This window comes from Bos javanicus, chromosome 4, assembly GCF_032452875.1.
Source record: "Bos javanicus breed banteng chromosome 4, ARS-OSU_banteng_1.0, whole genome shotgun sequence".
Taxonomy (NCBI): Eukaryota; Metazoa; Chordata; class Mammalia; order Artiodactyla; family Bovidae; genus Bos; species Bos javanicus.
The window spans coordinates 33031825-33058299 of record NC_083871.1 but is presented as its reverse complement, the minus strand read 5'-3'; the positions used below and the strand labels follow the sequence as shown (position 1 = coordinate 33058299).

The 26475-nt window shown below is 43.6% G+C and overlaps 2 protein-coding genes across 2 annotated transcripts in view; both read left to right on the top strand.

The window, feature by feature from the left end:
- LOC133246745 (ATP-dependent translocase ABCB1-like) overlaps positions 1-2888 on the top strand; it is a 109933-nt gene extending 107045 nt beyond the window's left edge. The window contains exons 8-9 of the mRNA XM_061415372.1: positions 103-213; positions 2694-2888. Coding sequence (XP_061271356.1) covers positions 103-213; positions 2694-2888 — 306 coding nt within the window. The remainder of the gene's footprint in view (positions 1-102; positions 214-2693) is intronic.
- Positions 2889-3939: 1051 nt separating this feature from the next.
- LOC133245954 (ATP-dependent translocase ABCB1-like) overlaps positions 3940-26475 on the top strand; it is a 37542-nt gene continuing 15006 nt past the window's right edge. Inside the window, 6 exon segments of the mRNA XM_061413722.1 lie at positions 3940-4154; positions 7589-7666; positions 10361-10444; positions 14188-14391; positions 23613-23713; positions 25639-25779. Of these exon segments, the coding sequence (XP_061269706.1) occupies positions 3984-4154; positions 7589-7666; positions 10361-10444; positions 14188-14391; positions 23613-23713; positions 25639-25779 (779 nt within the window). The 5' untranslated portion in view covers positions 3940-3983.

The following is a 26475-nucleotide window of genomic DNA, read 5'->3' as shown; positions in this document are numbered from 1 at the left end:
CTATTTCTTTATCACTTTTATTCAGCTCTCCACAAATGTAATTGAAAGTATTTATTGTAACCTAGTAGTTGCTGTAACCTTCTGACATTTTATTCTGTTTAGAAACCAAGCATCGACAGCTATTCAAACACTGGGCACAAACCCGACAATATTAAAGGAAATCTGGAATTCAGAAATGTTCACTTCCATTATCCATCTCGAAACGAAGTTAAGGTACAATGAAATGATTACTCAACAATTCAACAACGTATGTAGTCCTGAAATCTGTGGTTTAAGTTTATTTCTTGATGATGGAGTCATTGTGGAGGAAGGCAATCACGATGAGCTCATGGGGAAGAGAGGCATTTACTTCAAACTTGTCACAATGCTGGTATAGTCTAACTCTAGCAGTTTCCTCAAGTATCTCAGGCATGAGCTGATTTTGCTGTATTTGGTACTATAAATAAATGTTACTATTGATTATCTTGAGAAGAGGGAAAAAATTTGGGGTGGGAAGCAGGGGAATTGAGGATCACATCAGGTTTTAGACTTTTTTTTTCCCTCTTAAAAGGAGCGAAATGAAGAAGGATAGAGAAAGGTAAAGTTAAAAAGGCTTAAAAGTGAGCTATCCACTCTAGCAAGGGCTTCTTAGAGGCCCAGTGGTAAAGAATCTGCCTGCCAAGCAAGAGACGTGGGTTCAATCCCTAGGTCAGGAAGATCCCCTGGAGAAGGAAATGGCAACCCACTCCAGTATTCTTGCTGGGAAAACTCCATAGACAGAGGAGCCTGGCAGGTTACAGTCCATGGGGTGGCAGAAAGAGTAGGACCCGACTGAGCGCCTTACCAGCTGCCGTAGCAGTATCCACTCTAGCAGCTGCTAGCCACACGTAGTGTTGAGCATGTTAGTGGTGAGTAATCTGAATCGAAGTGTTTGTAAGTTGAAAATGCATACCAGAGTCCAAAGACTTAGTCCAAAGAAAAATGCAAGCTATCTCAAAAAGTTTTTACACTGATTACATGTTAATCTAATATCTTAGACAGAGTATAGGTTAGATAAAATATATAATTAAAGTTAATCTTACCTATCAGTTTCTTTGACATGTCTACTGAAAACATTGTGTCTCACAGTATGATCTGCACCGTTATTTGTGTGATGTAACTGGTCCAACGGAGAAGAAAATGGCACCCCACTCCAGTACTCCTGCCTGGAAAATCCCATGGACGGAGGAGCCTGGAAGGCTGCAGTCCATGGGGTCGCTGAGGGTCGGACACAACTCATCGACTTCACTTTCACTTTTCACTTTCATGCATTAGAGAAGGAAATGGCAACCCACTCCAGTGTTCTTCCCTGGAGAATCCCAGGGACAGGGGAGCCTGGTGGGCTGCCATCTGTGGGGTCACACAGAGTCAGACACGACTGAAGTGACTTAGCAGCAGCACAGCACTGGTCCAAAGCAAATCTGATGGAGCCAAAAACACTCACACAAAGGAGGTGACTAGATAAGATACTTGGAATGGATGCCATATTGTTTCAGCATAGTTTATGGGGATCCCTTATCTAATGGTTTTAATTTTCAAATATAATCACACCAAAAAAATGGCAGTTCCACTTCATCCTTTCCCATAAGAATTTAAATTACCATTTTCCTTGATATCTGCTGTTGAGCGATTAGATTTCATTGGCTAACTCCGCCTAACCAACTTATGCATATTTCTTGTTTATTTTAGACAAAAGGAAATGAACTTGAATTAGAAAATACCCCTGGTGAATCCCTAAGTAAAACTGATGACTTGTACACGTCCTCCCAAGATTCAGGATCCAGTCTATGCTATGCTATGCTAAGTCACTTCAGTCATGTCCGACTCTGTGTGACCCCATAGACGGCAGCCACCATGCTCCCCCGTCCCTGGGATTCTCCAGGCAAGAACACTGGAGTGGGTTGCCATTTACTTCTCCAATGCATGAAAGTGAAAAGTGAAAGCAAAGTCGCTCAGTCGTGTCCGACTCTTAGCGACCCCATGGACTGCAGCCTACCAGGCTCCTCCATCCATGGGATTTTCCAGGCAAGAGTACTGGAGTGCGGTGTCATTGCCTTCTCAGAGGATTCAGTCTAATCAGAAGAAAATCAACTCACAGGAGTATCATTGGATCCCAAAGCCAGGACAGAAAGCTCAGTACAGAAGAAACTTGGGTACAAAGGAGGCTGCAGACTGATGTCTTTAACAGTGGGCTAAGGCTGGGATAGGAGTGGGAGCAAGAAAGGGTTATCCAGAATTCCCTGTCCTATCCCTTAGCTTGGTCCACAGACCCAAATCTCAACATGTTAACTCTAAGGTGGAATTTATGAATGATAATTTATAGGATAAGAATTTTAGAATTAGAGTTTATAATGTAAAGAGATAATAGTGAGTTTTCAAATACAAACATTTTTGTTCTTTCATCCTTACAAATATGTTTGTCACATTCCAGATGTCCAGTCAGACTTAAATATTTATGGAATCATCATGTATATCTTTAAAAATGAAGGCAAAATGTAACAGAATCTGTCAGCACTCTTTAAAAAAAGTTACATAGCCATCAATTGATAAGGAAGTAGGAATAAGATCTATTTGTTTAAAAACTGTTGTGCATACAGAACAACTGTACATCAGTTCAATCCATTAAGATCAGTTATTTTCCTAACAGGTTTGTTGTAATATTTTGTGTTCTCCAGGATGAAAGCGTACCTCCAGTTTCCTTTTGGAGGATTCTGAAGCTGAATATAACTGAATGGCCTTATTTTGTGGTTGGTGTATTTTGCGCCATTATAAATGGAGCTCTGCAACCAGCATTCTCCGTCATACTTTCAAGGATTATAGGAGTAAGTGTTTATGTTCATTTTGGGGACTTAACTGTGAGTCCTGACTAAAGAATGAACTATTTGTATTTGTAAATTTATATAAAAGCCGCAAAAACGTGCATTGTACCTTCATATAACAGCTTGAAGATGTTGGAGTGGAAGTTTTATTTGTGATAGGAAAACTGATTTTTCAAAACTTACTTTGTCGTGGCAGTTGGTTTCTATCCTAGGGCCCTGGGAATGAGGTCCTGTAAATCAGTCCATGAAACTGACCAGGTGACTGTCCCCTACCTGCCATCGCTGGACTCTGAGTCAGCCTCAGCAACAGTTCTGTGACTGGTGTACAGGGTTCCTCGCGTGCTCATCTCACCAGCTCAAGGGAGAGCCAGTCTCTGACTCGTGTGCTTGTTGGGACGTGATGGGGCTGAGCACTTGGCCTCTGTGGGATGTCCTTCCCACGTATTAAGATGAAAACAAATGGGACGGCTTGAAAAGATTCAGGTTGACAGATACTGGTCACCCTGCTTTTCATGATGGCATTTTCAACCATAAAGTTACAATCTCACAAGTCAGATTTTGGTGCAGTGTGAAGGAAGATGGTTTTCTTTCCCTGTGAAATGGTTGTTCTCTGCATGCGTTTTGAGGCCAAGGCATCCTGTTTAGCTCTTTTAACCAAGGTCTCCCAGTGTGGTTCCGGGTGAGCTGGCTGTAGTTCCCCACTGTCTGTCTAACAGGCCACCCTACAAAGAAGGCTGGCTGAAGAAGCCTCCTTTCTTCAGAGAGACCTGGGCTGAATATATGCGCTCACCTCCTGGACTCTCCAAAACCACATCAGCAAATGTGTCTCCAGACACCTTGAGACAGTTGGAAATGTCACCGTGTGAAACAACAGACTGCCATACAGTGTAGTTTCCATCAGAGGAATAAGACAGTATTTGTCCCCAGTTCTGCGGTAGTGGGTTTGGTGCTGACTTGAAGCACCCATTACTTCAAGAAGGAGTATGAGCGGAGAAAGAGTTGGATGGATCAATGAATGAGTGACAGGCCTTGGCCCCTAGGGAAGGCACGATACCACCCCATTCCCCAAGTTTGGCCTTCGGGAAGCCTGCCTGAGCTCCACATGCTAAGGCCCTCTTGACCCCAAGTACTATAACTAGATGTAAAATGGGTCAGACTGTGAATGATTTCGTCAGTGGTACTGAAACCCTTAAATATTTTCTTTGCCACATCTTCACCAGAGATGAGGTTGATGAAACCAAACGACAGAACAATAACTTGTTTTCACTGTTGTTTCTAATCCTTGGAATTATTTCTTTTATTACATTTTTCCTTCAGGTAAGTGTCCACATTTTCATTTTCTTTTTCCATTTGGAGAAATGTATCATTACCCAACTGCCGGGATTTATTAAACATCTGTGTGATTTGCTGTTTAGTAGAGTTGTTCCTCTAGTCACTGGGCTCTTAGCAGTCAGTTTCATTGACTTAAAGATGTTTTCTTCCTCTGGCTTCCTCTTACACCCCAAGGGAAGGAACCCTTGCTTCCTTCCTTCTCCCAACCTTCTCCCCTGACTGGAAATGTTCATGAAGTCAGAGGGAACGGAGAGTGTTTGATCTAACACAATGATTGGAAGTAAAAGCAGGGGTCTTAGAAATGGAATCTCAGGGAGCTGTGGACACATGTTTGGATATATAAGTACTGCCATCCAGTTCTGATACTCAAGTATCTTCCAGTGTTCTAATAGCAAGAACAAACCTCAGAGCCCCACAAGCCAGTCATGCTGATTTTAAAAATATCTGAAGAGTTTGTCATTCTTTTCCTAAAGAAGAAGGAACCTTTCTAATTATGGAAGATGTCAGTTTTCAAACAAAAACTGTAGTAAGCATATGTGAAGTATCAGATTGCAGATCATTTGGCTGAAATGAAACTGCCAGGAGTTTAAGCACTCTAGACACTCCGCATTGTAAGGCAGTATGGGCTTTGGTGTTAGGTGTAGGGTCAGGTATGAGTTGCACCAGTTCCTAATTCTGTGTCCTTGGGCAAGTAAATAACTGAAACTGTGTAAGCCTCGGTTCCCTCATCTGTTAGAATGGGGAGAATGGCAGCTGACTCTTGATGATGAAAAGAGGTAAGGTCCTAGTTGTGTGTGAGATGATTATAAACATAATCACTTATTAAATGAATGAGTGGTTGCTGCTGCTAAGTTGCTTCAGTCGTGTCTGACTCTGTGTGACCCCGTAGATGGCAGCTCACCGAGCTCCTCCATCCCTAGGATTCTCCAGGTAAGAATACTGGAGTGGGTTGCCATTTCCTTCTCCAATGCATGCATGCATGCTAAGTCACTTCAGTCGTGTCTATCTCTGTGTGACCCTATGGACAGCAGCCCACCAGGCTCCTCTGTCCACGGAATTCTCTAGGCAAGAATACTGGAGTGGGTTGCCATTTCCTTCTCCAGAATGAGTGGTTAGTCACATGTAATTTTTTAAGATAGAACTCTCAATAGATCTCTTTATTTTGCATGGTGTGAACATGTTTATATATTTTGAATAGATATGACACTTTTCTGGACGTGATAGAAGTGAAGTTGCTCAGTCATGTCCGACTCTTTGCGACCCCATGGTCTGTAGCCCGCCAGGCTCCTCCATCCATGGGATTCTCCAGGCAAGAGTACTGGAGTGGGTTGCCATTTCCTTCTCCAGGGGATCTTCCCGACCCCAGGATCCAACCCGGGTCTCCTGCATTGTAGGCAGACGCTTTACCATCTGAGCCACCAGGAGATCCCAAACCCTGGAATCTTTTGTTACTGATCCTTCAAGTCTCTTTGGGGAATCTGATCATACTAGAATAAACGTGACACTCTAACTTGTATACAGATTGTCGTACCAAGTATTAACACCAGAGAAGTTGGGAGAATGTAGAGGCTGCTGAGGGTGCAGTTGGTTAAGGAGTTGGGACCAGGATAGGCTTTGAGCTGGAAATCTGAATTGGTGATGCAAAGGCAGACAAAGTGGTACCTTTGTCACACAGTGATACCCAGGGAGAGTGGAGCCTGGCTTGCCTGGCAAACCAAGGTGAGAACAAAGGCTCTGAATTCCAGGACCTCAGAAGTGCAGAGGTGGCACTGTGCCAACAATGGGATTAGAACATGGTGTTAGCCCCTCATTTAGAAAAGCAAGGAAGGAGCTCACTGGGGGATAGTCCAGGCTCTGGGTGCTCATTCTGGTTAAGATTCTTTAGATGCACATCAGATTCCAGCTCTGCCACCTTAAAACTGTAGCCTCTGGCCACTTCCCAGCCTCCCTCAACCTCCATTTCTTCTGTAAAGTGGTAATTATAGGTTTGTCCTAAGGACTTGTGGAGATGATGTTCCTGACATACTTATCAATGGCTAGTTCTCAACCAAATGACAAGAGCAGTATTCTCATAGTGGGCAGGACAGTTCAGGTTTCATTCAGTTTAAAGCAGAAACCTTCATCTGGTCATTTCCTAGTAAAGTTAATCATTTTGGTAATGGCAGGCTTCAACTCAGTTAATCCAGGGTCTCCTTCTCTCCCCATTGTCCCTGGCTTGGTGTGTATTAGCAGAGAGGGTACGCAGAGTTGCAGCACTGGGTGGGGGGCGCTGGTCTGTGCACCTCCCCTGCCCCCCGCTTCACACTGGTGACCGGAGGGGCTGGTGGCCTGCAGTTACATGGTCCAGCCTGGCTGTCCCCCTTGATCAGGACCATAAGGAAGAGTTCGTCTCTCCACTTGGGCTCTTTGCCCGCGTTTCTTCTCTCTCTCTCTTGATGATGTCCAGCCTGCCCCCTAGGAGTGTGGAGGAGCTACGGTTGCCTTTCATCATGTCTCAGATGCTGCAGGAGACTCTTGGCTCTTACTAGGGCTTTCCTTCTTCTAAAGCACCATCCAGCCATTTCCATTGTGTGGCAGGCAGGCTCCATCTGTGAACTTCCCCTTCCCAGAGCTCCAGAGAGAAAGTGGTGCAGTGCCTCAGTCTGGCCCTATATATCCCCAAGCTCCCGCGACAAGGGTCTGTCCTCCTTCCTCCCCAGATGTGGCCCAGCCTGGCCATACATTCACATCTTACGCTCGTCTCTCCTACCAGGCATAGGTCATATCCTTGGGGAAGGGGGGAGATCAGTGCAGAAAACTCTCTCCAGTAAGCCTTCCTTTCCAACCTATTTCTCTCCTAGACTTTGGCTTTTCTTTTGACTTGGAAACAAAGCATTTGATATCTTTGTTCTCTGCATCTTTTATGGCTGCAGCAGCTACAGATTCCTGTTTTTCCAGGTTGCACCTCAGGTCTGGTGTAACTGTGACCAGTGCCCACCCCCCACCCCCCAGTCTCCAATTCACTCTCAAAATTTTCCTGCTTGGGATGATTCATAATATAAACCCCTGGGTTAGAGTCGAATTCCCCTTGCCTTGGGAACAACTCCCCAGCTTCCTCAGTGGCAGGCCCTGGTTCCTGAGAGAGAGAAGCGGGAGTGGGAAGGGAGACAGAGGAACCACTTTCCTGTAGATCCGCAATGGGCCCGCTGGCTGGTTGGGGTGCGGCAGTGTCGATGTCAGAACCAGATCCTCCCAGCTCTGCTGGTGGTGCGCCACGCTTGTGGTCGTCGCTGTTTGAGGAGCAGGGCCGCCAAGCCTTGAAACCGGGCTTCCGACTTTGGTGTCCTGCCCCGGCGCTGACCCCACGTCCCTTTCCCGCGGTGTCGCCGGCGGCCGGGCCTCTGACCAGCCTTCTCCCTGTGGCGTGTACCTCCCTACAGGGCTTCACCTTCGGCAAAGCGGGCGAGATCCTCACCAGGCGGCTGCGGTACCTGGTTTTCAGGTCGATGCTGAGGCAGGTAGGTCTGCCGGGGATGGCGCCCCGGGGGGTGTGCACTGTGCCCTGTGGGCAGGCGCTGGGATTGCTGTTGGGGCCGCAGAGCGAGCCCGGGGTGCTCTGCTGGGGATGGGCTCGGGACCAGGGTCCCCGCGCGCCAGATGGCGTCTGCCAGGCGGGCTCCCCTTCGCCCTCCGCCTCAGCAGCTGCAGGCGGAGGAGATGGAAGCGATCTTCCGGGCCCCCACATCCCTTTCCTCTCCTTCTTTCCTTCTCTCCCCGGGATACCCGTGATGCTCATGTTTATTCCTGCCAAGAGGTGCCTCTGAACCCTTTGTTTCCACAGATCAAAAGTCAGCCCCGCGGCCCACTTGCTGCTGCTTGGTTTCTGTGCTGGGGCTTGGCTGATAGACTCGTTCCAGCTGTACTGTTACTAGCCGATAGTGACTTAGGTCTCCCACACTGGGCACCTCCCAGGCCCTGACAGCACGTGGATGTGAATGTTTTCTCAGGGGAAGGGGGAGGGGGGTCCTACACATGTCACTCAAAGCAGATCAGTTCAAAGGGTCTTTAACAATCACGCACATTTTGCCTGTGTGCCTTTGTAACTTTACATTTTAAAATCACTAATACGGTGATACTTCAGAAGAATGCCTCAGATATACCTGGGGGGATGGGGCGGGATTTGAACCCTGGCTCATAAGCATGGGGACCCCCTGCTGCTTAAAAACAAGATGTGTTTATGGAGATTGCTGGCTTGGGACTGACAGAGCCAGGACCAAGTCCAGTGAGTGAGAGAGCACTGTTTGGTGTAGGGCCTCTTGTCAGGATTTTCAGTCAGACGGTATTTATAACAGATCCGAACTAGACTCAGGGCCTGGGCCCAGGGCTAAATGCCCCATTCCCCTGCCAGGCCGTAGGCCGACTCCTAGGCCCCTTATACTTTGGCTTTGAGCTGAGGATTTGTGTCATACCCTCTCCACCAATTATTCAGTCTGGCCATCATGCATTAAGTGCCTTCTGCTTACAAGGCATAATACTAGGTATTGTAAGGTCTTCAAGTCAGAGTGGTGCCTGTATATGTGGCAGTTATGTTCCATTGGGGAGACACTTAAGCACTTAACAATTTTTAAAAAGCAAATGGATATGTATTATAATAAATTATAATGCATTATAATTAGTTTTTTCTTGAATATTTGATAAATGCTGCTTTAACTGCAATCACAGTTGACATAACTTCTTAGGACCTTAGTTATTTTTGTAACAGATACAGACTGAGACTTCAAACTCACAATATTTTAGTATTTTTGTATTTAAAAGTGTAAGTGGTTTTATAAAGAAAATCCTATTTTATGTTGAATGTTAAACTTTAATCTAGATTTCTTTGGTTGATTTTTTTTAAAACCCAATTCATTTATTCGGCCATAAACCATAGTCAGCTGTTTATTTGACTTCTCTATTTGAATGTCTATTAAGAATTTCATACCAAATGTCTCCAAAACAGCTTTGGACACCCCTCCCACCCTTTGCCAAAGGGCTTACTCCTCACCTAGACCTCCCCAATATCAGTAATGGCCCCTCCATTCTGCCAGTTGCTCAGGTTAAAGTCCTAGGAGTTGTCCTTGTCTCCTCTTCTTTGTCCGATATTACAACAGCCTCCTAACCTGTCTCACTGCCTCAATCCTTATCCTAGTTCACTCATTCATTGCCCAAGAACCAGAATCATTCTTCTAAGATAAAAGTTAAATCACATCCCTCTGCTTAAAAGCTGCTGAAAGTTGCCCATATCTCTCAGGGTAAAATCTGGAATCTTGGTTTTTTTTGTCCACGTGATGCAGCTTGTGGGATCTTAGTTCTCTGACCAGGGATTGAACCCAGGCCCTCAGCAGTGAAAGCGTGGAGTCCTAGCCACTGGACCACCAGGGCATTCCCCAAATTTGGAATCTTTGCCTTTGCCAGTAAAGTCACAAACTCTGTGTCCCCACTACCTCCCCAGACCTCATCTCCTAGAGCTTCACCTCCTTCCCCATACACAGTCTACTCTCTACACATTGGCTGACATAAGTGGATATGGGGTAGGGAAGAGGGAGAGCCCAGTGAGCATGGATGTCTGTCCTGAGGAAGAGGCAGCTTCTGTACATTTACATGGAGGTGCTTTTAAGGCTGGTGATGACCTTTACGCTTTCTTGCTTGTATGTGAGCAGATCAAAAATGCCTCTGCCTCGGGGCTTTTGCGCGTGCTGTCCCTTCCTTGTCCAGATACTCTCATCCCTCTCCGTCCTCAGGTCTCTGCTCAAAGGTCACCTGAGAAGGCCTTCTCACTCACCTCCCCAGTCTATAAAATGGTGCCGCCCCCTCTTCTTTTCCCTTCTTACCCCATTCTGGTTTTCTTCCTAGCATTATTACCCCTTGGCATGGTGTTTATTAATTTGTGGCGTCTGTCCCTGGAATCTGCTTCATGAAAGCAGCAAGTCTGTCATTTTTGTTCACTGTTGAATAGGTCCAACACCTGGCAATTATGTTTGGAACAGAGTAGGCCCTCAAAAATTTTTATTTGAGAAATGTTCTCTTTATGACTTTATTAAGTCCCTTTCTTATCTATTCAGTGTCAAATCCTAAGTGCTTAATGTAGGAGATAAGGGCACCCTGTCAGTCTCTTGAGCTGAAGGTCTCATGCATCAGGCTTTAAGATAATGAAATGAGTTTCTCTGCCACAGGATGTGAGCTGGTTCGATGACCCTAAAAACACCACGGGAGCATTGACGACCAGGCTTGCCAGTGACGCCGCTCAAGTTAAAGGGGTATGACTACCTCCTTTCTGCTGTGATTGTCCTAATGGGCCATTTAGAATTTGAGCACGAAACTAATTCTCTCGCTACAGTTAATTCTCATCATCATTTAGAAAATGTCAAACCTTTAACCTATGCAATATATCATGTGTCTTATGGAAAAAAATATTATCTATTTAAATATCATATGCTGTATCACTATAACAGTGATGAATTTTGAGCTTTGTTTTGTTATTTTCCATCTTATTCATGCTATTATCTAAATACATGTAGAAGGATAATTATTTAAAAAGGAAGTATTTATCAGTGTATCATGCAAGTCCAGTCTTTTTTTATTTTATCTTTTCAGTCCATTTTAATGCTTTGCTAATCCCCAGAAAATTGTAATTGCTACTGAAAAAAGGTGTGTGTAGTTGCTGTAAGAAAGTTTGCTACTGCTGCTGCTAAGTCGCTTCAGTCGTGTCCGACTCTTTGCGACCCCATAGACGGCAGCCCACCAGGCTCCCCCGTCTCTGAATTCAGAGGGGAGGGAAGAAAATCTAGACAAAGGTTGAAAGAAATGAAAAGAGTATGAAAAAATTAAAACAAGGGTAAAAGGAACAATTGTATCAGACTATAAAACTTAAATTCTGCTGCTACATGAATCTCTTTAATTAATATAACTAGAAACTATTAGACCAGCAGGTTTTGATTGGTGGGTAAAGTGATAATTTCTTCTTTAACTGCACCATGTGTGCAAACTAAGTTGCTTCAGTCGTGTCTGAGTCTTTGCGACCCTATGGACTGCGGCCCGCCAGGCTCCTCTGTCCATGAGGATTCTCCAGGCAAGAATACTGGAGTGGGTTGCCATGCCCTCCTCCAGGGGATCTTCCTGACCCAGGGACTGAGCCCACGTCTGGTACGTCTCCTGCCTTGGCAAGCGGGTTCTTTACCACTAGTGCCACCTGGTCTGTTTATGACAAAAATCCACAGGATGATGGATTTTGTCTTAACCTTGTTGCACTCTTGGGCTCTGGCTTTAGAATGTTACCTACCCTCCTCCTCATTGAAAAACTTCTGGCTTCTAGTAATCTATGCTCTCCCATGGAGTGTTCTAGAGACTCTTTTTCTGTATGAGGAATAGATATTGGGATGGTGAGTGTGTCATTAGAATAAAGAACAGTAACAGTAACCAGTGCAATGTCACCAGAAGCATTTAATTATACTATGCCAAGGGGCTTACTTCCCCGCCAGCTTAAGGTTCCAGGTTGTTTGGATCATCTTTCATGTACCTTAAAGAAGCAGCTTTGATTCATTTTACTTATTTCTGTGGCCTTGGCTGCCATCCTCAGTGAAACATTTATGTGTATGGAAGCTTAGGTACTGGAGTAATTTGTCTGCTGTGAACTTGGAGGATGTTCTGAGTGCTTCTTGCAGTCGGGTGCTGTGGGAAATGAGTTCTGAGTAGGGCTTGTGGATACTGAAAAAGGAACAGTCTCCATCTTGCCTGTGCCACAGACTCTTTTCAGATTATAACCCTTGACTTTGAAATTGAAAATGTCCAAATACAGAGCTGATTCGAAAGGCCACTCCACTCTGACTTACGCCAGATACGGCTAAACCTCCCTTTATATAAGCTCAGTGATGGCATCAGATAAAAATAAATGCTCTGTTATATATGCCGTTTCTTGCAGCCCTGGTGCAATTCCTTGGTATGAAATTTAATTATAGAGCTATTGGTAGTTTTTTAATACTGTTTCCCCCTAGTTACTGGCTTGGTGTTTATACCAACATGAGTTTCAAATGATTTCAGAAGGTTGAATTGAGGCAGGGGGCTAGGAAAGAATTCTGTCTTAAAACTCAGAGCCGACAGAAGCTTTGGTTATTAATCAGTGTACCTAGTCATTCTGGGGTTGGGAAAAATTTAACCAACGCCCCAGACATGGAAATGACCATTCTGGACTGTTCTCCATCATTAATCTTTCCCTGAGAATGGCCCTACTCAGGCAGAGGAAATTTGGAGAGTTAATAAGACATGGGCCAGAGCAGGAGTTTGGAAAGGCTTGAGGTCGTGGGGCATTTCCAGGGTAAGGGAAAGAAGTGTAGAGCAGTGAAGCGAATTGACTTTGTATTTTGACTTCTGACTTTTCAGTTGGAAATAACTGAATGCCTCTGACAGTTGTGCTTCAGGCTCCTTCTGGCATGTAAACTGAAGGTTCTGATGCCTGCTTAGTCTCTTAAATTTAAATTCCATAACATTCATCTCTGTGTATTTTTTCTGAACACAGTCTCTCTAGCTCTAGCTCAGTCATGTCCAACTCTTTCGCGACCCCATGGACTGTAGCTCACCAGGCTCCTCTGTCCATGGGATTCTCCAGGCAAGGATACTGGAGTGGGTTGCCATTTCCTACTCCAGGATATCTTCCTGACCCAGGGATGAAACCTGCATCTCCTGCATTGGCAGGTGGATTCTTGACCACTGTACCACGTGTGAAGCCCTCTAAACACAATAAGCATCTCAAATAAGCCACAAAATATCTGGATACCCTCAATGATCAATATTAGGCTCAAGATTGCCAGGAGAAATATCAATAACCTCAGATATGCAGATGACATCACCCTTATGGCAGAAAGTGAAGAGGAACTAAAAAGCCTCTTGATGAAAGTGAAAGAGGAGAGTGAAAAAGTTGGCTTAAAGTTCAACATTCAGAAAATGAAGATCATGGCATCTGGTCCCATCACTTCATGGGAAATAGATGGGGAAACAGTGGAAACAGTGTCAGATTTTATTTTGGGGGGCTCCAAAATCACTGCAGATGGTGACTGCAGCCATGAAATTAAAAGACGCTTACTCCTTGGAAGAAAAGTTATGACCAACCTAGATAGCATATTCAAAAGCAGAGACGTTACTTTGCCAACAAAGGTCTGTCTAGTCAAGGCTATGGTTTTTCCAACGGTCATGTAAAAATGCGAGAGTTGGACTGTGAAGAAAGCCGAGCACCGAAGAATTGATGCTTTTTGGATTCTCAAGAGTCCCTTGGACTGCAAGGCGATCCAACCAGTCCATTCTGAAGGAGATCAGGCCTGGGTGTTCTTTGGAAGGAATGATGCTAAAGCTGAAACTCCAACACTTTGGCCACCTCATGAGAAGAGCTGACTCATTGGAAAAGACTCTGATGCTGGGAGGGATTGGGGGCAGGAGGAAAAGGGAACGACAGAGCATGAGATGGCTGGATGGCATCACCGATTCGATGGACGTGAGTTTGAGTGAATTCCGAGAGATGGTGATGGACAGGGAGCCCTGGCGTGCTGTGGTTCATGGGGTCGCAAAGAGTCGGACACGACAGAGCGACTGAACTGAACTGAACTGATGGGTAGTTATGCATCTAACGTTGGAAGTTTCCAACAGTCCCAGTTCAACATAATTGTCAGACTGTTTTATCTTGCTAATTTGCAGAGCTTGCTTTAGGGATCATGGTGTCATTGTTTAATGAAAAGTTTTGTGGTATTAAAAAGTCAAATGAGATAGAAATACATAATTGAACTCTGAATTATTGACCTACTTTCAGTATTTATTCTGAAGTCATGAAAATCCTCATCTGGGAAACCAAATAAAGTTACATGTAAACTTTTACTACTAACTTATTAGCTTATAACCGAGGAGATGAGATTTTCACAAAGCTGAATTTTCACAATCCCTAAGAAAATACATAAGCGTGGACTTTAGAGATGATCGGACGGTGTCTCTCTAACAGTGTTTTCTGTTTGTTTTGCAGGCTATAGGCTCCAGGCTTGCTGTAATTACCCAGAATATTGCAAATCTTGGCACAGGCATTATTATATCCCTCATCTATGGCTGGCAGTTAAGACTTCTCCTGTTAGCAATTGTACCCATCCTTGCAGTAACAGGAGTTCTTGAAATGAAAATGCTGTCTGGACAAGCCCTGAAAGATAAGAAAGAACTAGAAGGTGCTGGGAAGGTGAGTCAAATGAGATAACATTTCTGACCTGGGTAAGTAAAATATTCTAAGCATTGTTGTTCTGTTAGTCGTGGCTACTTTCTATGCTCTGAGGATGGCTTTTGTTTTTGTTTATTTGGCTGTGCTGAGTCTTCCTTGTGGCCTGTGAACTTAGTTGCAGCGTGTGGGATCTTAGTCCCTGGACCAGGGATTGAACCTTGGCCCCTGGCGTTAGGAGCACAGGGGTCTTAACCACTGGACCACCAGGGAAGTCCCTGAGAATGTTTTTATAACCATTCCTCAAAGCGGTCTTATTTGACACTTATTCAGCAGATTGCAAACTGAAGAAAAGTAGCAAAACAAATTCTTAGACTCACAGACTGAAGACTAATTTTGTTGGACTTTTCTAGTTACAATTGTTTTCATATCACTTTTTCTCCTTCCTTCCCCTTTCTCCAGAAATCCATTGCTTTATTGAGGAAAGGAGGCCTATTTAATTAGATGTGGGGAGGGGAGATTTTAAAAACTTGAAAAGCCTTAAAGGTATTCACTCTAACTGGCTAAAATATCATCCCTCTTTCCCTTTCATTACGCCTCCTCCCTTCATGTTACTTGTGTTTGCCATCTGTTAATGTTGTTTTTAGTCACTCACTCATGTCCAACTGTTTGCAACCCCATGGACTATAGTCTGCCAAGCTCCTCTGTCCATGGGATTTCCCAGGCAAGAATAACTGGAGTGGGTTGTCATTTCCTTCTCCAGGAGGTCTTCCCAGCCCAGGGATCGAACCTGCGTCTCCTATGTTTCCTGTATTGGCAAGCGAATTGTTTACTACTGACTGAATCACCTGGAAAGCCCCATTTACCCTTTATCCTAATACATTTTGCTGGGGGTGGAGGAACCATGTTGTGTGCTTGCCTGTTTGTTATTGTTGCTTGATTTGCATTTTGAATCTCCCCTTTTTTTCCCAAAAAGTTTTACTTTATATTGGAGTATAGTTGATTAACACTGTTGTGTTAGTTTGAGGTGTGCAACAAAGTGATTCAGTTACACATTTATCTGTTCTTTGACAAATTCTTTCTTCATTTAGGTTATTACCGAGTTTTGAGTAGAGTTGTTGTTTTGAACAGATGCGTGTTTGGCAGTTGCTCTACTCCCCAGGGGGACCTATCTCACAGATAGGTTCTTCTATTAGCTCCTTTCACAGATGAGGCTGAGGCACAGGCAGGTAATGCCACAGTGCCTCAGAGCTCATAAGTTTCAGAGCCACGATTCAAATACAGACAGTCATGCTCCCAAGTTGTACCTCAGTTAAGAAACAAAGAGGTCTTTGACATATACAGACTTGGTTCAGTTAAGTTCAGTCGCTGAGTTGTGTCTGACTCTTTGCAACCCCATGAATCGCAGCACACCAGGCCTCCCTGTCCATCACCAACTCCCAGAGTTCACTCAAACTCACGTCCATCGAATCGGTGATGCCATCCAGCCATCTCATCATTTGTCGTCCCCTTTTCCTCCTGCCCCCAATCCCTCCTGCCCCCAATCCCTCCCAGCATCAGAGTCTTTTCCAATGAGTCAGCTCTTCACATGAGGTGGCCAAAGTACTGGAGTTTCAGCTTTAGCATCATTCCTTCCAAAGAAATCCCAGGACTGATCTCCTTCAGAATGGACTGGTTGGATCTCCTTGCAGTCCAAGGGACTCTCAAGAGTCTTCTCCAACACCACAGTTCAAAAGCATCAATTCTTTGGCACTCAGCTTTCTTCACAGTCCAACTCTCACATCCATACATGACCACTGGAAAAACCATAGCCTTGACTAGATGGACCTTTGTTGGCAAAGTAATGTCTCTGCTTTTGAATATGCTATCTAGGTTGGTCATAACTTTTCTTCCAAGGAGTGTCTTTTAATTTCATGGCTGCAATCACCATCTGCAGTGATTTTGGAGCCCCCAAAAATAAAGTCTGACACTGTTTCCACTGTTTCCCCATCTGTTTCCCATGAAGTGATGGGACCAGATGCCATGATCTTCGTTTTCTGAATGCTGAGCTTTAAGCCAACTTTTCGCTCTCCACTTTCACTTTCATCAAGAGACTTTTTAGTTCCTCTTGACTTTCTGCCATAAGGGTGGTGTCATCTGCATATCTGAGGTTATTGATATTTCTCCCGGCAATCTTGATTCCAGCTTGTGCTTCTTCCAGTCCAGCGTTTCTCATGATGTATTCTGCATAGACATTAAATAAGCAGGGTGACAATATACAGCCTTGACGTACTCCTTTTCCTATTTGGAACCAGTGTGTTGTTCCATGTCCAGTTCTAACTGTTGCTTTCTGACCTGCATATAGGTTTCTCAAGAGGTAGGTCAGGTGGTCTGGTATTCCCATCTCTTTCAGAATTTTCCACAGTTTATTGTGATCCACACAGTCAAAGGCTTTGGCATAGTCAATAAAGCAGAAATAGATGTTTTTCTGGAACTCTCTTGCTTTTTCAGTGATCCAGCGGATGTTGGCAATTTGATCTCCGCTTCCTCTGCCTTTTCTAAAACCAGCTTGAACATCAGGAAGTTCACGGTTCATGTATTGCTGAGGCCTGGCTTGGAGAATTTTGAGCATTACTTTACTAGCATGTGAGATGAGTGCAATTGTGCAGTAGTTTGAGCATTCTTTGGCATTGCCTTTCTTTGGGATTGGAATGAAAACTGACCTTTTCCAGTCCTGTGGCCACTGCCGAGTTTTCCAAATTTGCTGGCATATTGAGTGCAGCACTTTCACAGCATCGTCTTTCAGGATTTGAAATAGCTCAACTGGAATTCTATCACCTCCACTAGCTTTGTTCGTAGTGATGCTTTCTAAGGCCCACTTGACTTCACATTCCAGGATGTCTGGCTCTAGGTGAGTGATCACACCATCGTGATTATCTGGGTTGTGAGATCTTTTTTGTACAGTTCTGTGTATTCTTGCCACCTCTTCTTAATATCTTCTGCTTCTGTTAGGTCCATACCATTTCTGTCCTTTATTTAGCCCATCTTTGCATGAAATGTTCCCTTGTTATCTCTTTTTCTTGAAGAGATCTCTAGTCTTTCCCATTCTGTTGTTTTCCTCTATTTGCATTGATCCCTGAAGAAGGCTTTCTTATCTCTTCTTGCTATTCTTTGGAACTCTGCTGCTGCTGCTGCTAAGTCGCTTCAGTCATGTCCGACTCTATGCAGCCCTATAGACAGCAGCCCACTAGGCTCCCCCGTCCCTGGGATTCTCCAGGCAAGAACATTGGAGTGGGTTGCCATTTCCTTCTCCAATGCATGAAAGGGAAAAGTGAAAGTGAAGTTGCTCAGTCGTGTCCGACTCTTCCCGACCCCATGGACTGCAGCCTACCAGGCTCCTCCGTCCATGGGATTTTCTTGGAGTGGGGTGCCATTGCCTTCTCCGTGGAACTCTGCATTCAGATGCTTATATCTTTCCTTTTCTCCTTTCCTTTCACTTCTCTTCTTTTCACAGCTATTTGTAAGGCCTCCCCAGACAGCCATTTTGCTTTTTTGCATTTCTTTTCCATGGGGATGGTTTTGATCCCTGTCTCCTGTACAAAGTCACAAACCTCATTCCATAGTTCATCAGGCACTCTATCTATCAGATCCAGTCCCTTAAATCTATTTCTCAATTCCACTGTATAATCATAAGGAATTTGATTTAGGTCATACCTGAATGGTCTAGTGGTTTTCCCTACTTTCTTCAATTTCAGTCTGAATTTGGCAATAAGGAGTTCATGGTCTGAGCCACAGTCAGCTCCTGGTCTTGTTGTTGTTGACTGTATAGAGCTTCTCCATCTTTGGCTGCAAAGAATATAATCAATCTGATTTTGGTGTTGACCATCTGGTGATATCCATGTATAGAGTCTTCTCTTGTGTTGTTGGAAGAGGGTGTTTGCTATGACCAGTGCGTTCTCTTGGCAAAACTCTATTAGCCTTTGCCCAGCTTCATTCCATATTCCAAGGCCAAATTTGCCTGTTACTCCAGGTGTTTCTTGACTTCCTACTTTTGCATTCCAGTCCCCTGTAATGAAAAGGGCATCGTTTTGGGGTGTTAGTTCTAAAAGGTCTTGTAGGTCTTCATAGAACCATTCAACTTCAGCTTCTTCAGCGTTACTGGTTGGGGCATAGACTTGGATTACTGTGATATTGAATGGTTTCCCTTGGAAATGAACAGAGATCATTCTGTCATTTTTGAGATTGCATCCAATTACTGCATTTCGAACTCTTTTGTTGACCATGATGGATACTCCATTTCTTCTGAGGGATTCCTGCCCGCAGTAGTAGATATAATGGTCATCTGAGTTAAATTCACCCATTCCAGTCCATTTTAGTTTGCTGATTCCTAGAATGTCAACGTTCACTCTTGGCATTTTGACCGCTTTCAATTTGCCTTGATTCATGGACCTGACATTCCAGGTTCCTATGCAATATTGCTCTTTACAGCATCAGATCTTGCTTCTATCACTGGTCACATCCACAACTGGGTATTGTTTTTGCTTTGGCTCCATCCCTTCATTCTTTCTGGCGTTATTTCTCCACTGAACTCCAGTAGCATATTGGGCACCTACCGACCTGGGGAGTTCCTCTTTCAGTATCCTATCATTTTTGCGTTTTCATACTGTTCATGGGGTTCTCAAGGCAAGAATACTGAAGTGGTTTGCCATTCCCTTCTCCAGTGGACCACATTCTGTCAGACCTCCCCACCATGACCTGCCTGTCTTGGGTGGCCCCACACGGCATGGCTTAGTTTCATTGAGTTAGGCAAGGCTGTGGTCCATGTGATCAGATTGACTAGTTTTCTGTGATTATGGTTTCAGTGTCTGCCCTCTGATGCCCTCTCACAACACCTACCACCTTACTTGGGTTTCTTTTGGACATGGGGTATCTCTTCACAGCTCCTCCAGCAAAATGCAGCCGCTGCTCCTTACCTTGGACGAGGGGTAGCTCCTCACCGCCACCCCTCCTGACCTTGAATGTGGAGTAGCTCCTCTTGGCCCTCCTGCGCCCACGCAGCCACCGCTCCTTGGATGTGTAAAATACATAGCTGGTGGGAAGCTGCTGTTTAACACAGGTAACTCAACTAGTGCCCTGTGCTGACCTAGAGGTGTAGGATGGAGGGGAAGCGGGAGGCTCAGAAGGAAGGTGGTATACGTACACTTAGAACTGATTCACGTTGTTGTACAGAAGAAACCAGCACAACATTGTAAAGCAGTTATCCTTCATTAAAAAAAATAAAACAGAGGTCTGCTGATGGTGGGGCATAGTCTGATATCACATGATCTGTATCATTGCAGAAACGAGTGGTCAGAGCCGAGCTCCCTCAGAACTAGGCCTACCATCTAGGATAGGGTGACATCTACCCGTGGACCCTCCAAGGTGCCTAAGACTCAAGGCAGCGACCCGGGCAGATCCAGTGGCCTTGGGTCCTTTGTCTCTGGACCAGGCACCTCACCAATAAGGATGATGAAGGGGGTCCTTTGGTTGGTTATCAGCACTCTCACTGTTTCCGTTGCCTCTCTGCTATCTCCTCTGACTTTTTGTACCCTGTGTCCTTGGGATTCCTTCAGGAAACTTCTTTGGATCAGCTTTAGTGCTTCTCAGTGATTGTCTGGGGGAGAAAGTCCTCATGTGAGGTTTCCTTTGGTCCTGAAGTCCAGCAGCATGGTGCTGGCCCTCAGACGTTGGCTCTGGTCAGGCCCAGGTGACGTCAGCCCCTGGCAGGGAGTCCGTCCTGTGACCAGTCACTTCGTTTAATCCTGTACTTTGTGGGATTTTCCCCTATGGTGTTGATTCATCTAATGAGAAGATGAAAAAACGTGCATCCAAAGCAAGTGCATTACTGTTTCTAGTGTCATCGTTTATGGAGGTGTTCAAAGTGTCCCAGAGAGGAGGTTTCGGTTGTTTGTAGGAAGATGACCAGTCGGAAGCTGATTCATTGCAAGCCACAGGTTTTCACCTTCGAGGTATTGCATTAGCTTTAAAACTCTGGTAATTTGTTGGAAGTGGAGGAGGTGAAGGGGTGCAGATGGAAACAGATATGTTTGAGAATAGCAGGTTTTCTGGATAAAGGTCGGGAGTGAGGTAAATGCTCTAAATCGGTGGTTCATGAGAGAGAGATAAAAGCAGGTAGGGGAAGTGATTGCTGCACCAACCAGTCTATGAAATAGTGAAAGTCAGCTCCCATCTGATCGTCATTTTCAGGCTACAATCAATTTATTGATTGTTTATTATATACCAGGCATCATGCTAAGAATGCTACATGTTCTCACTTGATACTCTCAATAACCCTTTTGAATTACCCTATTAGATCATAAAACTCAGGGTTCAGAAGAGTCAGGTAACTTGCCCAAAGTCACATAGCAGCAGCCTAATTGGGCTGTCTGTCCACTTTTTATATTTGTCTGACAGAGGCCACAATCATCTCTTATAAACATAAATAAGATCTTGCTAACCTCCACCTGTCCAGTGACTTGTGATCACACTGGCAAGGAAATCAACCCTGGATTATTAAACTCTGCATGAGCCAGCCCATGATGACTTCTCTGACCCTGTCTTGTGCTGCTGTCTCCCTCATCCACCTGCCCTGGCCTCATGGGCCTTCTTTCAGTTCCTACAAAACTCTAAGCTGGTTCCCTCTGGTCTTCATAGCTCTTCTGAGAGGTCTCTCCTGACATTCGAGTTCATTCCTGACACCTTTCAGCACTTGATGTTTCTTTCCCACTTGTTTATTGATTGATGACCGTCTTCCCTACTAAGGTGGCGACCAGTTTCATATCTATTGGTTTCCCTAGAAGGACGGAGCAGGTCCAGGATTGCAGAGCAGGACTGTGTGATGTCAGAGCCGGCTCCTAAAACCTCTACACTGCTCGTGATCTCTGCTCCATTGATTTCTGTCATATTATTCACGAATGAACATTTTTATAGAATAGATGCTTTTTCTTTTTTAGAAATAAAAGCTGTAATCACGCTTGAGTTTCTACAAGGGTAGGAAGAGAAGTGTGAGGTTTTTCAGGAAACCTGTGCATATTTTTTGCATTCCTAAAAATTATTTAGTACATGATGGTTTCTGAGGGAAACCCAGTGCTATTGATATTTCCTCTTCTTATAAATTACAACGTCCCTTTCCTCATAGTGGTTACTGAGTCTCTATGTAAAATTTGGAGTAAATGAAGCTGTGAGGATGCAGAATACTAATTAAGCCTTTTCCTAATTTCTTCTTGTGTGACAAGATGAAGATGATTGTGCAGTGATTATATTATTTTACTCACTATTCAAGGTGTGCAGCTCATGAACTCTCACTTTTATTGGGCTCTCCACACACTATAAAGTGATGACGTTACAAACCAAACAATACACACTGGCGTAAGAAAAAATGTGCCCAGAAATAAGTATTTCTTAAAATCATTACATTGAAATTCACAATGAAGTCTGTTTTGTTTCAGCAGACAGTTTTAAAGTTTGCTGAATTTTCTTAACTAATGCAAAAAAAGCCTCTTTTCTGTGTTTGAAGCCTCATAAATGAAAATATTTCTACCAGTGATCATCTCTGAGGGTTTGACTGGAGGTAGATTTTTTCCTCTAACTTTTTGCTTTCTGCACTGTTAGTATTTTCTAAAATAAGTATAATTTTTATAATATGTAAATAATTGCATAAAATATTTTAACAGTTGAATCTGGACATTTCCCTGTATTTGTTAGTAGCTTATGGTAAACTTAGTTCAGTCTTGTTGGCCTGCTGGGTCAGAATATAATATTTTTAACTTTATTTTTAAAATAATTTTTGTGTTTTTAAGAATATGGTATTAATTTATTTCTTCTAGTAGCCTTTTGCATTAGTCTTTAAAACTAACAATGTCCTGTCAAATATTCACTATTATCTTTGAAGTTAGGTATTGGTGTAGGATTCAGTAAAGAATCAGTGAGATTTGGGATTTGTGATTTTTGTGCCATAAATCACTCTCATATAATTGAATTTGTCTGTATTGGAGTCAATTCTGACCAGGGAAGAGGCCAGAGAAAGGAAGAACATCTTAATATGGGTAATTTCTCTTAGTGATTTATAATTTAGACTTACAATCTAAAAATTATTTGTCTTAAAATTAGAGTTAAAAGGGACTCCAGAGACCCTCTTTTCTACCCTCATTTTATAGACGAGGAGAACAAGACAGATGTTTTAAGTCCCACGCTGAAGCAGGCTGAAATATCATTTGTATTATACACTGGTGTTTTCTGTATTTTCTATAGCCTTTTTACCCAGACTCTAAAAAGTGGTAAATGATGTATTTGTCCTAATGAGATAGCCTTGTTGGAAGTTAACTTTCAACTAAAACATAATCAAATGATAGAAACTTTCTGGAAAACAAATTGTTAATATGTGCTGTACTCCTTAAAAATTAGTTTATTTTCTTTGACTTTGTTAATTCACTTTTAAGAATGTCTAAGAGAATAATTTAATAGGGACATAAATGTGCAAGGATGTTTTCACAGCATTCTTTTTAATAAGAATGGAAAACTTTGTTCAGTAAAAGCTTTGTTCAGTGGCCCTTTAAACAACCCATTGTTAATATATATATTTAATAACCTTGGAAAAAGCTCTTGATGTTTGTTAAAGTAAAAAATAAGGCTATAAAGCCAAACATAAAACTGCAGCCCAATTTTGTTAAACAGGTATATTTTTAGAAAATAACAGCATGTAAGCTATTATGTAAAATACACCAATATGTAACTTTTCATTACCTTCTTTATCTTTTCAATATTTTCCAAATATTCTTTAGTTGTCTCAAATGACAATTATGCAGAGAAAAATATAAACATTATACATTTTTAATAATAGCAATTATAATGATATTATAATAATTTATATATAATCATTATGAACTGAAAATGTGACCATCATAGAAGAAAGAGCACTTCAATAGAGGTAAAATACTGAGTTCTCAGGTTACTTTCGCTCCTGTAAAGCTATGTGGCTTTAGGTAAGGGTCTTCATCTGTTGACACTTGAGAATCTCTTTCTGCAGAGAGGAGTTTAAATTAGCTCATGTTCTTTCCAGATCTAAAACTCAGTTTGATAACGTACTTAGTATCTCTTTCCATAGCAAAGAAACTCAGAGGTCATAATAAATATTATTTAATATATAATATTAATCTCTCTAGTGGAATTCCAACTCATTGCCACTGCTGGCTTTTGTACCTTTAGAGACGGAGTGTTCTCTGTTACAGATTGCCACTGAAGCGATAGAAAACTTCCGGACTATTGTTTCTTTGACTTGGGAGGAGAGGTTTGAATATATGTATGCCCAGAGTTTGCAGGTACCATACAGGTAATAGCCACTGACGAGTAGGAGAGGAGTATGGAGACTTTTTCAATCATCAGGTTTGTTTTCAGGAAAATTACTTTGACCAGAAGGTAGGGAGTAAGTGGAGAGACTTCTAGAAGGGAACCAATTGGGAAGCAGTTGTAATTCTCCTACTTTTGCATTCCAGTCCCGTATAATGAAAAAGACATCTTTTTGGGGTGTTAGTTCTAGAAGGACTTGTAGGTCTTCATAGAACCGTTCAACTTCAGCTTCTGGTCCCATCACTTCATGGCAAATAGATGGGGAAACAGTGCAAACAGTGGCTGAGTTTATTTTTCTGGGCTCCAAAATCACGGCGGATGGTGATTGCAGCCATGAAATTAAAAGACGCTTACTCCTTGGAAGGAAAGTTATGACCAACCTAGATAGCATATTCAAAAGCAGAGACATTACTTTGCCAACAAAGGTCCGTCTAGTCAAGGCTATGGTTTTTCCAGTAATCATGTACAGATGTGAGAGTTGGACTATAAAGAAGGCTGAGTGCAGAAGAATTGATGCTTTTGAACTGTGATGTTGGAGAAGACTCTTGAGAGTCCCTTGGACTGCAAGGAGATCCAGCCAGTCCTTTCTAAAGGAGATCAGTCTTGGGTGTTCATCGGAGGGCCTGATGTTGAAGCTGAAACTCCAATACTTTGGCCACCTCATGTGAAGAGCTAACTCATTTGAAAAGACCCTGATGCTGGGAAAGACTGAGGGCAGGAGGAGAAGGGGACGACAGAGGATGAGATGGTTGGATGGCATCACCGACACAATGGACATGGGTTTGAGTGTACTTCGGGAGTTGGTGATGGACAGGGAGGCCTGGCGTGCTGCCGTTCATGGGGTCGCAAAGAGTCGGACACGACTAAGTGACTGAACTGAACTGTAATTCTCCAAGAGAGGAATCACAGGACCTGACCTAAGGCAAGGACGTCTCTGAAGTAGAACCTGTGAGAGCAGGTAACCGAGGGCAGGGGAGGGAGCGAGGATATTGAGAATGCCTCTGACCCTGTGTTTGCGTGATGACCCTACTACATGATCCTGCTGGGAATGAGTTCTTTGTGGAACGTGAAATTTGGGGTGTCTGTGAGGCTTGAGGGTGTGGTGCTTCCTGAGGACACCCTCCCTTCCTTGTTCTCTTTACCTGTCTCCAGTGCAGACCCTTTGTCCTTTAATGAACTCACGGTGAGTGCTCTAAAAAGTGACGTGGATACGAGCAGGCTCGACCTCTTTGACTCTTGTTTCTCACACAATGAAAGGAACAGATTTGGGTTTTATAGTAGACCCTTTTTATAGGAAAAAAATTGTTTAAATCCCAGTCCTTGAAACAGAGGCTGAGCTGCTCTGCTTGAAACAGGCCCACTCACCAGTCTGCGCCAACACCACCCAGCTCCATGTGGCTCAAAACCACACGTGTTAACTCCCTGGGGGCGCCTTCCCTAAACCCCCAGAGGGTTAGTGCCTCCTGTCTTGCTGTAACGTGTTACAAGGGAAACTTCCACTTCATGAATAATCCAGCTCAGTTCCTGGGTCCCCAAGGTCAAGAACACAGCTGGCACCTCTGCATGGCCCTTCACGTCCCTGAAGCTCATGGGTTTTGGGTCAACACGTGTCGAGCGATCAGTGGAGAGTACGTATATGTTATATGTCCACGGGTGGGGGAAAGGGAAGGAGTGCACTAACCCCTAACAAACTCTTCTTGTCCTTGGCTTATTTTACCTTGACCTCAACACTTCGAGGTGTGGTTAGTTCTCCATTAAAGTGGAGATGTGATGACCAAACTTAGGGTTTTGGAAATGAAACCCATTTTGTCTGCTATGCCACCATCCCCTACTGCTAACGCATCAAAGATTATGTTTTAAGGACTGAGAAATGAAAGTCAAGTAAATGTCAGAATGTCTTCTTTTCAGAAACTCTTTGAGGAAAGCACATGTCTTTGGAATTACATTTGCCTTCACCCAGGCAATGATGTATTTCTCCTATGCTGGCTGTTTCCGGTTTGGTGCCTACTTGGTGGCGCAAGGCATCATGGAGTTTCAGGATGTTCTCTTGTAAGTACGGGGCTCCTATTGACAGTCGGGCTCTAGAAATGAAACCAAGGTGCATGTGCTTCATGCCTGGATAGGAAGCCTTACTGTGAAGCTTCATGAAGAGATTTTGGTGATTCAGAAGTTGGCGCTTTGCCTCTGAGTTTCCATGTGTTACTCTGAAAGCATCCCATTTCATTTGGGGAATTGGTATCTGCCCTGCTCTCCAGTACTGGCTGACACATTTGACATTCTCAAATCCATGGCTCGGTGACTCATCATGGGGTTTCCAGCAGGCCTAGGTGATTGGGAAGAAGCCTCACCCAGAGTCAAGCACCTGGTTCTTTTGAGAAGATTCTGAACAGGGCAGCTAAAGAATAGATGTGGAGCACTGAGGTCTGAGAGCCCTGGAATATTCTAGGATACATTTGCTTTGCTTGATAAGAGAAAAGGAATTAGAAGGTAAGAGCTGGAGAAATTGAGGAATGAAAAAGGAAAGCTCTATGGGAATATCTGGCTCATCACCGTGAAATGCAGAAGATTGTACCTGAGTCAGAAGACAGGCCTGGACTTCCTTCTAAAGTACTGAATATACAGTTAAACTAAAATATGTGGTTTGGTAGTGAAAAGTGAGTGTAATTTTTCTGAGTGTCTTGATTTGGTGATGTGTGAGCTGCCCTTTGATAGCTACCATAATCACTGGTGACACAGTTTTATAGT